The sequence below is a fragment of the Cyprinus carpio genome, chromosome B13, assembly GCF_018340385.1.
Source record: "Cyprinus carpio isolate SPL01 chromosome B13, ASM1834038v1, whole genome shotgun sequence".
NCBI classification, from domain to species: domain Eukaryota; kingdom Metazoa; phylum Chordata; class Actinopteri; order Cypriniformes; family Cyprinidae; genus Cyprinus; species Cyprinus carpio.
Genome location: NC_056609.1, coordinates 15697614 through 15711640, shown reverse-complemented (window position 1 = coordinate 15711640; position 14027 = coordinate 15697614). Strand labels below are relative to the sequence as shown.

At 36.1% G+C, this 14027-nt stretch overlaps 2 protein-coding genes across 2 annotated transcripts in view; one reads left to right on the top strand and one right to left on the bottom strand.

Annotated features, from left to right (window-relative positions):
- Positions 1–3218, bottom strand: part of LOC109047026 (nuclear factor NF-kappa-B p100 subunit-like) — a 23968-nt gene extending 20750 nt beyond the window's left edge. Inside the window, exon 1 of the mRNA XM_042736838.1 lies at positions 3033–3218. The gene's annotated coding sequence lies outside the window, so the exon portion shown is untranslated. The remainder of the gene's footprint in view (positions 1–3032) is intronic.
- On the top strand, positions 2369–14027 carry LOC109051632 (glutamate dehydrogenase, mitochondrial-like). Its single transcript, XM_042736835.1, has 13 exons — positions 2369–2942; positions 5883–5963; positions 6065–6120; positions 6600–6663; positions 7241–7335; positions 8136–8315; positions 10156–10293; positions 10471–10608; positions 10760–10840; positions 11113–11236; positions 11815–11906; positions 12012–12074; positions 13119–14027. Exons 1-13 carry the CDS (start codon positions 2540–2542, stop codon positions 13236–13238), a joined length of 1635 nt encoding a protein of 544 aa, XP_042592769.1. The 5' UTR covers positions 2369–2539; the 3' UTR covers positions 13239–14027.

Below are 14027 nucleotides of genomic sequence, written 5' to 3'. Positions count from 1 at the left end.
ATAAATATTAGTTTAAAAAGTAAAAAAAAAAGTTTAGGCTGAAGTACTAAAACTACTCAAACTGAAATAAAAATACAGCTAAATAGAAATATAAAAAAAATATTAAATTAAAAAATAAAAATAAAGCACATAACAAAATTACTAATGTAAACAAAAAGTAAAATGAAAACTGAATGTATATAAATAAAAGCTAATTCAAAAATGCTAATAATATTATCAGAATATATAAATAATGAAATCACACTGGCTATCCCTTTAAATATTATTAAAAGCCACACAGCTGAAAATGCTAAATTACAGTAAAGGAAAATTCCAAGCAAGTTCATTGAGGAAGAAAAGCATGAATCTATTAAAAACCTCCACAGCTGGTGGAAATAACAGAGCTTTTTAATGTGTCTGTGCAAGTGTGCATTCCTCAGATCAATTGTTTTCACTTCGAAAAAGAACAAAAAACAGCACTTAATGAGTGACTCTCCAGAATTTCACCAATCAGGTGATGGGTGTAGGCACCACATGAGCCAATAACAGAGCACTACAGGCTTCTTTCAAACCAGTGTGATTTATTGCAGGCAGAATTTGTAGACTGAGAAGAAGAAAAAAGACTGAAAACAAACAGATTTTCTTGTGTTAGCTGATTCTCACGTGCATTCAAGGTATAAGGAAACCATGTGAAACAAACATGAATACAAACATTTGAAAACTTGGCACATGTGTTTTAAACAATTTCCTTGTCTTAATCATGGACACTTTTACTATATATGAAAAAAAGTAATCCATTGCTGCTGTCCACATGTTCCTCTGAGGCAATGGAGCATGTACACATTGAGACATATCTTGGGAGACTGCAAAAAACAAGCTCTTCCCTGGAAACAATCAAAGTAGCCCTGCAAGAGTTGATCTCCAGGGCATGATGTGTTTCAGGAAGGAACAAATTACAGCAGTTACAAAGAAGATATGACTTAACTCCTCATGTCACTGTAGCCGCAGGTGAAATAAAGCAGTACATCTGGATTTACTGAACCTACTACACTGAACAACTGCTAATACTACACTGAAAGACCCAACCAGTTAAGGTAACACAAACCATTTGAGGAAAATGATTGCTTTAAACATTCTAGTTAAAAATAATTATTAATTTGAGTCCACAAAAAGGGGAATAATTTAATAAATTAATAAATTAATTTTTAGTAGTATTTAACTAAAATTTACTTGCTTCATTTAGTAATTTTTTCTGTATGGTTTCAGGTAGGAAGCAGACACTATAACTGATTTATGAGACTGAAGATATGAAGCTACTCCATCATGGACTGGAAAAGGCCAATAACCCTGACACTAACTAATCACAGTCAACAGGGCCTCTGCTGACCTCACATGACCTCAGCTGCGCTGCGCAAGAAAATCACATCCTGGATAAGCGAAAACAGAATAACCTCCTGCCCTTTATCACAGAAATAACTCCTGTATATTTAAATACTGTTTATATGCACTGAGTATGAATGAATCTGCTGTGTGTTTGTTTGGCTTCTAACAAGTTACTAGATAAGCACTACAATTACCAAAGTAGAGTTATGACGTATTGGAAAACTGTTGTAGTCCTTATATAGCAACTTAAAAATTCACGCTCAAAATATGACTGTAACTTGAAAGTCTCTTAACATAACATTAAGCATATACATTTTGCATTCTGCTAATTTTATGTAGATTTAAAGTATTTTACTTCATACAATAATACATTTATTTCAGTCCTCTGTTGTGAGATAGTAGTGACTGTTTGTAGTTGTGGTGGGCCTATTTAAGAGAAAATCCAGGGCTGTTTTTTACTCCCAGTCTGTCCCTGAGCACAAACCTTATTTTACTCCCTTGGTCTTTTTTTTTTTTTTACTCCCTAAATCTTAGCAATGCTAAAACACAGAGAATATTCCAGGGGGAATCATGGCTCAAAAAGCAAATTCTCTATAACAGCACATTTAGACAACAATACTTTCAAAAAGTAGGATATGTTATTTAAAGGCATCAGTCTGTTTTGAAAGCCTTTTTTCAGGTGGCATTCCTTGCTAAAAAAAAAAAAAAAAAAAAAGAAATATGTTACACTATTTCTTAATCCCCCTCTGTTCTAGTCTGTAGTAAAATACCATAACATTTACAGTACAGTACCTCAAAGAACATTTCCCCCCAAAATGAAAAACATTTTAAACAGGCATTAAGTTTAGCCAACACATTTATTTCATCGTCAGCAGCAACTTTATACTTGTACATATTGTTTCAATACTTTTTGCATAAGTTCAAAGCGCAGTGTTTGCTTATGGGTTCCTGCTCTTTGTGCGCCTCCCAGCTTGAGGTGGAGACCCACGGGCCACGGCACGCCTCCCTGCCGATTTAAACAACTCACAAACAGCACTCAAGCTGACACTTTATTGAGTGCAGAAGAAAAAGGAGGAGCCCTGGTGTCCGTTTATTCACCCGTCCCACCCTTTCCTTTGACACTGTCTTAGTTTGTTCTCTTTGTAGATACTGTTAGTTAGTGTTTTAATTCACAATCATGTATAGGTATCTGGGGGAGCTCGTCTCGCGCGCAGCCGCTAGCAGCGCACTGGCCTCGGGATGCGTCGACTCCGCTTTGCCTGCTTCCGCGACACTCCTGCGAGTCCGCCGTTACAGCGAAGCCGTGGGAGAGAAAGACGATGACCCTAACTTCTTTAGGATGGTCGAGGGTTTCTTCGACCGCGGAGCTTCTATCGTGGAGGACAAACTCGTGCATGATCTCAAGACGAGAGAAACGCCCGAGCAGAAGCGGCACCGAGTGCGGGGGATCCTCAAGATCATCAAGCCGTGCAACCACGTCCTGTCCGTGTCGTTCCCCATCAAGAGAGACAACGGGGAGTGGGAGATGATCGAGGGCTACCGAGCTCAACACAGCCAGCACAGGACTCCGTGTAAAGGAGGTAAGTTCATGCGTTATTTACACCGGAGTTAATAAGGAAGCAGACCCGCTCTCGAGAGAAAACATGCAAACTGAGACACATAGCACTTACCTGTCGAAGCATCTTCAGATGTTTTGCATTGTGATGGCGTGATTCTGCGTGTGTCCAACACATTAATTTACAGGCATTAGCTTCGTATTTTGACAGAGCGTGATAAATAGGCCTTGCGTGCCATGAACTTGGAAAATATCGTGCGTCGCGGTTGCGCAGCAGCGACACTCCGCGACTGTTTGCGTGCAAGCGTTTCAAGCTGCACAATAATAAAATCCATATGCAGTGTACTGTAGCTGGTAATAAAGCGTTTAACAAATAGGTGTTATATCGGAATAAACTGGTTTCGTTTATTTAGCTGGACTAATGTGTACATTAGGTGAGATGGTCACATAGTTTGACAAGTTTAAGCTGGTTTGAAGACCAGTTGGTTTCTGTTTTTTTTTTTTTGGTACAATATGTTAGCATCATAGACTAGCTAGAATCCATATGCATATTACAAATTACAGCTTGAAATGGGTTTTCCATCATCATAAAACCATCTAAACATTCCATACACAATATGCATTGCATTTAATATTGTATAATATGTAGGAGAGAGGAAAGGCTTATAATTAAAAACACATCCTGCATTGCTTCACCATTTTAGGTTTATATTTGATCATTATTTCAGCAGGAATGCTGCCTGTCCTGTTCATATGTTTATTTTAGTAGGTAGATCTGTTTTCTTTTTGTATCTTAGTCCACACCCATCATATAAATTACAGTTTTACCTTTACAGAAATATTTGTGTACTTTTTGGAAGCTGTGAACTCCTTTATTACCACTGGAATGTGCTTGTGTAAGAGCTGTTTCTATCAAGCATGACCTATTCTGCAGTTGTTTTTCAGGCCATTAGATTTTGCTTCGTCAGGACTGACTGTGCAGTGCGGGAGCTGGAAGCCCCCTCTGCAGTTTCCTCCGATAGAAGCCCCATCCAGTCAGTTTTTTCAGACTATTTCCCCCTTTTTAAAACTAAGATCTTTACTTTCAACTGTAGAATGACCAAATAAAATAACTTGCATCTCATTTACTTTAACCACCATTTTAAGTGGTTTAAATTGCAGATGAGTTAGGATAAACTGATCAATAAAGTTTTGGAAGAGATTTTATACTGTACCCTGCTTGATCTTCTATTGAGTAGATTTAAGAGGAGCTTTCAGTGAGACAGTCACTGAATTGATGGCTAGACTTTAAACTGTTAAGTTTGTACATTAGCTTAGTCACTGATTTTACCTTGAGGTCTAGTAACTGTCCGGATAACAAGATAACATGTTTTTGCACCTTGTATGCTGGGAAGTCTCTTATTAAGCTAATGTAAAAGAGACCTCGTAATCAGTTTACATGGGGGAGGAGCTCACAGTTGGCTTTATTTTTTATTTGTTTTGTTTTTTTTTTAGAAATAAAAAGTTTGTGGCTGTAATTTATGCTATACTGTTTTTTTTTTAATTATATTTCCTTTTATGTGGATATAAGGAAACTAGATAAAGAATAATATGACCTGCAATCCTATTCTGTTATTTGCTTAAACATGCAATAAGTGAAGATTCAGCAAAACATGCATGCAGTATAATAAGTAAAAGAATTCAGACTTTGGACTTCCTGAATATGTGCAGTAAACATGCTAATTCCACAATATGCATACAGAAGAGCTAATGACTTATTAATACTTCTTTTTTATAGGGATAGTTCACCCCAAAATGTTATAGTTTACTCACCCTCAAGCTGTTCCAAACCTGTATAGTTTCTTTCTTCTGTTGAGCAGAAGTCAAGTCACCTTTATTTATATAGTACTTTATACAATACAAAGCAGCTTTAAACGGGACAATAGTGTGTCCATAATGCAAGAGGATGATAGTAAAAACTCAATTTTCAAGTTAAAGTCAGTTCGTCATTGATTCAGTGATGTCATCGTCCAGCTCAGTTCAGTTCAGATAGTATCTGTGCAATCAAGTCGACAATATAGTGTCCCAGCTAAGCAAGCCAAATGCAACAGTGGCAGGGAACCAAAACTCCATTGTTGACAGAAATGGAGAAGAAGAATAAAAAACCCTGACTCAGTCAAGAGCAGTCAAAAGAAGATATTTTGGAGACTGTTAGTAACCAAACAGTTGTGGCAAGCCATTGGATTCCATAGTACTTTTTCCATACTATGGAAGTGAATGCCTAACGTCAACTGTTGAGAATGGGTAATTTTTGTATGAACTATCCTTTTAAATCTGCAGTAATAAAATTATTTGTGATTAGTAGTAATTTGAAATGAATTACTAGCTCATCGTCCATGAATTCAAGACTTTGCCATTGCTGTTCAAAAAGCGCTTTTGAGGCCGATTGAAAACAGATGTTTAGTTTGGGGTAATCACACTGAATTTAACCACACCCAGTTTGGGCCCTGTCTAGGAGAGAGTGAGTCATCACGGTGGTTGGTTTACTGCCTGTCCTGCCACACAAAATTTCCCCTCTAAGAACTGTAGACCTATATTTTTTCCCAAGGCTGTTAGAGCATTTGAATTTTCCAGACCTCCTACTCTTAACAGCACATTGCCCGGTTCATCAATGCTTACAAACAAGGCCCAGCTTTGCAGTGTACAAATACTTGACAGCTTTCATTCTGTTATATATTCTTTTTTCCCAAGAGCTTTAAAACACCCTAAATGTCTTGAATTATATAAGAACTCAAGTAATATAAAAAAGCTTGTCAAAGTGTTGTAAGCTTTAATCGATAGAGAATATCCTGTCTTAGCATCATAAAACAAAGGTTATAATGCATGTGATTTATTTTGATGCTTGTTTAATGACTTGAGTGATCTACAGACATATTTGCATAGACGTACAGTCTGATGGATGAGGACACTGCTTCTGTTTCTCCAGGTATCCGTTACAGCACAGAGGTGTCAGTGGATGAGGTGAAAGCCCTTGCGTCACTAATGACATACAAATGTGCAGTTGTAGGTATGTTCTTGCTTGAGTTTGCTTACTGTATGTGTACATTTGTTTGGTTGTGGTTGTTAGCGTGAACGTTTAATCATTTGCATGAACTGTGTTCTCCACAGATGTGCCTTTTGGAGGAGCTAAAGCAGGGGTGAAAATTAACCCAAAGAATTACTCTGTGAGTGTTTTCTTCAGATTCTTTGACTAAATATAATTTTGGAAGATGGTAAGAGACATTAACTTCAGATATTTTGACTGTAATAATAAATGCTCCTGCAAATGAATGTCTAGATATGTGTTTGCATTTTCTAGAGTCCATCCTCTTTAGATGATTTTATGACATTGTTCTAGAAAAAAAAACAAACAGTAAGATTGCTATTATTGGACAGATGTTCAGAAACTCTGAAACCAACCAGATTCTGAATGGTGTTTATTTCTTGACATGCAAAGTAAAATCCTATGACTGTCCTTTGTTTGTTTGTAATTAATCATTGGTGAATTAAGCATGCAATTTTGAGTTTAGTGTTCTGATGACAGACTCCCCGTCTACAGCTGGAACAACGAATGCTCAAGCGTTGCTTTCTTAATGTATACTTTCATATTGTTAATCGCATTGTAGTCACTGATGTCCCACCATTTTTTGTTTTCCTTACACAGGACACAGAGCTGGAGAAGATCACAAGAAGGTTTACTATTGAGTTAGCTAAAAAGGGCTTCATTGGTGAGATATGAGCAGGCACAAACTGAATCTTTTCCCGAGTTCAGCAAAAGCTCAGCAGAATTAATATTTGTTGAACCCAAATGACATCAGTTTAGCATATTTTACTATTCAGACAAGAATGAAATGGGAATTCTATGTCAGATCAAACTGCGGCACAATACCACTCATTAACAATTGTAATGTAAAACTTATCATCAGACGGCACAGTTAAGATTAACAATCAGGCTGCTATTGACACCACTTCTACATTACAAGTTATTTAACCTGTAGCCCTAGATAAGCTGTATTCATATTACAATAGTCTGCAAAGAGCTTGTAATAGAGCCAACTTTCCTTATGTAATTGGTGTTTTTGAGTCTGTGCAGGATTCCCACACTGTACTGTAGCTTCTCTCAAAAAATTGTGCAGTGACACAGTTGCCACAATGTGACAATTATCACATAATACATTGTACTGTATGTAAAGTATGTATTTTATGATTGCCATTAATTGTGTCCAGATATTTAAGTTAACTATCTGAGCCATGGCCATGGGAAGGGCGGATCAGTAGCGCACTCATTTCTGTTTCCTTTGTCAGGGCCTGGCATTGACGTCCCAGCCCCGGACATGAGCACAGGAGAAAGGGAAATGTCCTGGATTGCTGACACATATGCTAACACAATGGGCCATCATGTAAGTTGAGGAACCTGACCAAGTTTTCATATAGTTTGAAATCAATTTAACCCAAACCACTTAACATATAAAGTATAATACTGTTTTGTATGTAATTTCCACTATAGTAGTTTTATCTTTTTTAAGCATTCAAAATGCATCTAGCAGCAACGATGTTGTTGTAATATTTGCAGTCGTCCTTTTTCTTAAATGGTGATTTGTTTAGTCTTCCATGCATTTCCATGTATCTATTTATACCTGGCTGTCTTACATGTTGATGCCTCTGTCTAGCTGACTGTAAACAAGACATACTTACTCTGGTTTTGTATACATAATATACTCTCTCTTTTGCTGCCTTGCAAACACTTCAGATCTAGTTTCCCCCATTTCATAGCATAATATTGTAGATAAATACAGCACATACAGAAAATTTGATGCATACATTACCTTGAAATGGTGCAGGGATTTCTTATGCTTTTACACATATTGTATAAAAGATACACATAGATAAAGAGCCTTTACTGTCCCTGACAAAGAGCATGGTGTTTATAGGACCAAGAGAACAAAGCATTTGTCATTTGCTTTGTCTAGGTAGTTGTGATGTTCTGTCCTATTTGTGAGCTGTGCTGTAGGGAGATAAATGAAAGGACATGAGATATATGCTGTAACATCAACAGGACCTTATACTGAATAATAGTCATAACACAGACCTCATAGCTTTGTGCCTGATTATTAGAGTTGAGGTTAATCTGTTTGAATGCAAACAACATTTTTCTAATGCTTGGAAATTATAATTCTAAAATATCATTCTTCTTTATCAGGATATCAATGCTCATGCCTGTGTTACCGGTAAGCCCATCAGCCAGGGTGGTATCCACGGGCGTATATCTGCCACTGGCCGTGGTGTCTTCCATGGCATTGAAAACTTTGTAAATGAGGCTGCTTACATGAGTCAGCTGGGCCTGTCCCCGGGGTTTGGAGACAAGACATTTGTCGTTCAGGTTTGTGCAAGCCAGTAAAACTTGAACCACACTTGAGTTTTATGAAATTGATCTAAAAGTACTACTGTATTTTCAGTTTTCTTTCATGGTGGAACTTACATGCACGTTGTCCATTATCTCATGACTCCGTTCCAGCAGTTAGTGTACGCTGACATGGACCATTCTGACTTTGCTTATCTAAGGACTTTAAATATTCAGAATGTGCTTTTAGATACCCAATCAATATTTATTTAGAATGCTTAAAAGGGTGCAAGACCTTCAGATGTTACACTTCCGACAATGATTAAAAACACGTAGTAAAGTTAATGTTGCAACACTTCATTGTAATGTCAGAGAAATAAAAATAAACTGTAAATTTAAACATAATTTAGAAGTAATTGAGACAGGGTGAAGAATTTTTACTATTTTGCTTCCATTTCCTTTAATTAATCTTTTTTGCACTTGGTACACAAAATTTTTCCTCTCAGGACCTTAAGGACAAAAATGTCCCCATTGAAACCCATTAAAACTGCTATTTTTAATCGCAGTGCCATTTAACTGTAAAATGATGCAATTTTTGTCAATAGACTTTCATTCTGTTTGCAAGGCTTTAAAATTGAATTGTTTACTATATTTTCTTACCAGATGGTGCCATTTTTTTAGGTTTGGCCTATAAAGCAAATAGTCGCTTTATTCCCGTTTTCTGCTTCTGCATATTATAGAGCCAATTGGTTATAATTGTGTGGGTGTGTTGGTATGGTAAAAAATAAAAGTTTTGTATGGTGTGTCATAAAAAAAATGTGTGTGTTCTTGTAAAATTTGAGAGACAAAAACTACTGCAAATCACAAATCCAACCACTGTGTGCATCAGCAGAGTTTTGCTGGCATCTAATGGGGAAAATTTGGTACTGCGCCCAAACAAAATCTTACTGAAAGCAAATTTTTGGAGATATCAACCTCAAATTTATGGCTTTGATTTTCTAGCAGGTATAGAGTTCACCATGTTTCATACAATATATATTTTATATAAAATATTGGTCATAAATCATTTTCATAAACTTAAACCTCTATAACTTTTTTTTTTTTTAGTTTCACTTTTTAAAGTTTTCTTTACTTTGGTAATAATCTGCCATGAGTCTTCTTTAAAATTAAAATCTAGAAAGCTTATATCTGTGCTGCCAAGCTTAAAATTTTTATGACATTTTTTTGACATGGACATTTTTGTCCACTATGGACCTATGTGTAACTTTTTTTAATTGACGCACAAGGGTTAATGAAATAATAATGAAATATTGTGCCTTTTTTCTTCAAAGACAATGCCAAGAACTAATATTGTGCTTTTTGCAGCATAAACATTCATCTGGTGCTAAATACAAGAAGAAGGTTTTTTATTTTTTTTATTTTAGTTAATTCATGACTAATGAATTGACAATTCAAACCAAATAAATTCACTTAGGGTTAGGTAAAATACCTTAAGATACCTTAGGATAAAATACCTTAAGATACTAAATGTATCTTTTTATACTGAATATATCTTGAATTAAGATTTTGTACCATTGGTATTCATCCCCGTTTAAAGCATAAATCTAAAAATATAGTTAGATTATGATTAGACTATTTGTCAGAAGGGTAAGAAAATATGTTAATTCAAGCTGTGTTCTCTGAAAAAATTCTTCAGTCTTTAACTTGAACTTCTGAAGTGTGTTTTGTTTTAGTGATGTTTAGATATTTAAATTTTAACACAAATGCTGACTTTGGATTGCAGTGTGTTTAGATGTTTAGCAATGTTCATGCACTAAATCCATCAGCTCCGCTGTCAGTATAAAAAATATTTAATGTATTCTCCTGATTTTTGTGGTAGGGTTTTGGTAATGTGGGCCTGCACTCCATGCGTTATCTGCATCGTAATGGAGCAAAGTGTGTGGGTGTCGGCGAGCTGGATGGAAGCATCTGGAACCCTAAAGGCATTGATCCCAAAGAGCTAGAAGACTATAAGCTGGTGAGTATCAATCGCTCCTTTCCTTCAGAGTGACATTCCTGCTGAAGCGTCAGTGCAGTGGAAGACTATTCACTATAAGGCACCCACCCTGTGGCCAATTAGCAGTACTACATACAGTACATGCAACTCTGTAATCCAAATGTATAAATAAATACCTCAAATGCTCACATTTTCTAGGCCAATGGCACTATTGTTGGCTTTCCCGATGCCAGCCCCTATGAAGGCAGCATCTTGGAAGCTGAGTGTGATATCCTGATCCCTGCTGCAAGTGAAAAACAACTTACAAAGAAAAATGCCAACAACATCAAGGCCAAGGTTAGAGGTCAACAGAGTCAACCATAACAATAGTCATCCTAATGTAGATGAGTTATTAATTGTATTATGCCACTCCAGAGAAGCTGCAATGAGAATATAAAAGAAAAATGAGTAATATTATATTTTATTTTATTTTATTTTATTTTCACAGATCATTGCTGAAGGAGCTAACGGTCCCACCACCCCTGAAGCTGACAAGATATTCCTAGAGAGGAATATCATGGTGATCCCTGTACGTTTTCCGATCCTAAATGTTATTTTAATATTAAATCAAAATTTACCACCCTTGTTGTTTTTTATATGCATGTTCAGGTGATTTGATCTCATTTAATCTTTTTACCTTTATTTTGATTTTATTTACAGGAGATTTTTATATAGGTTTATTGTATTATTGTAATGAAATTTGAACCCCCCCCCCCCTCTTTTTTTAAACAATCTTGTCTTGAAAATAGCCTTTGATGCCAATAGGATACTAACAATAAATAAATAATTATGCATATATAGGACATGTACCTCAATGCTGGAGGTGTGACAGTCTCCTACTTTGAGTGGCTGAAGAACCTAAACCACGTCAGTTACGGCAGACTGACCTTCAAATACGAAAGGGACTCAAATTACCATCTCCTTAGTAAGTCAAAAATTTGTCTTCCATAAAACATACTGAAGGGTTCGCTGATAGAAATCTCCCTACCAATGGTGTGATTGTTTGCAAATCAATTCCCAGTCTTGTTGTTCTGCTGATTTAGCTCTCTGGAAGCGCTTGTATTCCATTTTCTAATTGCTCTAGATTATGTTGGTGTTCAGGCGGGCTAGAATAGGTCATGTGGTGTTTTTGTTCACTTTGTTTATTCTGCTCCCACAAGCAAATATAGTGGAATTGGTGTCCCCTTCTGCTTGCATGTATACACAAGAACACAAATGCGTGCTCTGTCCTGCCTTTCATCCGACTGGCCTACAATGACCTCACTTCACTGATAATCACATGGTGAAAACAGACAGACAGACAGAAAGAGGAGCAAACCCATGTGAAAAAGCTGTTGCATGGTGTAATGTTCATTTTAGCATATTCGTACACTAAAACCGTACCATACTTTGTTGCACCATTTATAAAATATTTAACTAAAGATTAACATTTGACCATTACTATCTTAAATCCATGTGTCAGTTTGCTCATTGCTAATGGGTGTCTACTGTGGTGTTTGGCAGTGTCTGTCCAGGAGAGTCTGGAAAGGAAGTTTGGGAAACATGGTGGAGCCATACCTATTGTTCCCACATCTGAATTTCAAGAGAGGGTTGCTGTGAGTATGAACGCAGAAGCTCTTGGCACATATAATTAGCATTTTTAAAAATAGTTTTAAATTAGACTGCTGGAGCTTTATATGCTTGTTTTGCTCATCTGGTAGGGAGCTTCTGAAAAGGACATTGTGCATTCTGGATTGGCTTACACAATGGAGCGATCAGCCAGAGTAAGTAGAAATATACTGTAAATACTGTATATAATAATCTTTTACATGTATTTATATAATTATATACACATATATTATGCCTATATTTATATATGCTGCTGTATATATATATATATATATATATATATATATATATATATTGAAAATATATTTTTAATATATAATAACATGTATTGTTTTATATTTTTAGTTTTTAGTTACTGTATTAGCATAGTCAATTATTATTATTAGTATTATTATTATTTGTAGTAGTAATTATTCTCAAATATAATTTTTTTTTTAAAAGCATTCTGCTACACCAGTCTTAGTAATGATGTCAGACCCCGGTAGACATACAGATTATGATTAATGACAATGAATCAGTAGCCGATTAATTATTAGTTACTGTCCCTGCTTACAGTTGTGTTAGATGGCATCAACATTTAATGTCACACTGCATCAGTGCCCTTCTAAACATGCAAACAAACAGATACTCTTACTTGTTACACACCCAGCTACAGCTTTTGTGTGAAACTGGGATGTGGTAACCGGAGAACAGCATTTTTGTTCATGTGGTGTTGTTGTTGTCAGTTATTTGTTTCTGAATTGGAAATGAGATCCAGCCTTTTTAATGGATTCTTAATAATTTAACACCCAAAGATATGTGGATCATTGAAACTTTTAGCTAGAGGGTCTGCTCAGTGCAGTATGTTGTGTCAAATTGTCTATTACACCATTTAATTAAGCTATCTTTATCAAGATTTTTTTTGCTATTAAACAAAGTAAGCTTTTCAATATACATCTTGAAATATTTTTCTCAATGAGCTCATCTTAGTGTATATTGCCTATATAGGCTTCCCCGCAAAGGACACATGCAATGCTGCGCTAGATTTTGACCAAAATTAGGTATTTTTGGAGGCAGGATAATTATGATTCATTTTACAGTAATATTAATTTTAAGAAGTATGAGTTTGATGGATTAAAATGCTGTCTCAGGAGGTGTCTGAAGAGCCTCTGTTTCAGGAAGGCTTCATTTGTTCACTTAATTCATCTCTCCTCTTTTAGCAAATCATGCGCACAGCCAACAGGTATAACCTTGGGCTAGACCTGAGGACAGCGGCCTACGTCAACGCCATTGAGAAAGTCTTCAAGGTGTACCATGAGGCTGGTCTTACCTTCACATAGACGGTTGTATTATTCACCTGACTCTATAGCGGAGTCTGTTTATCTGCGCAGACCTGAGGTATATTACTTAACCCCTCAGCTTCTCACGTTTACATTTTATACATCCAAATATATATGTCATATCATTTATGCATGTGTTTGCCAATATGCATCTTTCGAATCCTCTGGTCTTTTCTAGTTTATCATCTTTCAAATATCCATGGCTTTTAGAAAAGCTTTAATGTCAAAGTCTCTTTAATAGACTCTCCTTGCCATGTTTCAGAGCATAGCGGGAATGTCTCAAAAGGAACCACTGATCGATTTTACAGCTATTTTGTAATGTTTTCTTCAGGTCATGTGTTATTGAGGTTGCTGCATATTGGAAACACATAAAGCCTTAGAGTCACAGCCGCACACTGTTGTTTCAAAACCAGTTTCTAGAATTTCTAGATGGTTACTTTTTCCCCACCCATTTTGACACAATCATGGTCAAGTGGGAAAGGGATGCAGGATCAGTCTCAGGCTTTTTTATATCTGTTACCAAAATGTTGGTTTAGCTGCTCCTTGGAACCGTTTTCAGTGATAACCCAAAGCTTCCTTCATTTTTAAATGTGTTCTTGTCCTTACTGGTCAGTGTTTAATTTCTTAATAAATGCAAGTAATTAATAATAAATACAAATGTTAGGGCATGTATTTGGGAGCAAATGTTTATTTTCATCATATTAGCATTTCATATGAAACACCCTTTTAAAAAAACAGACTTTGTATTGCCTTTTTAAATGGTCTAAAATTAATAAAATGTAAATGAAA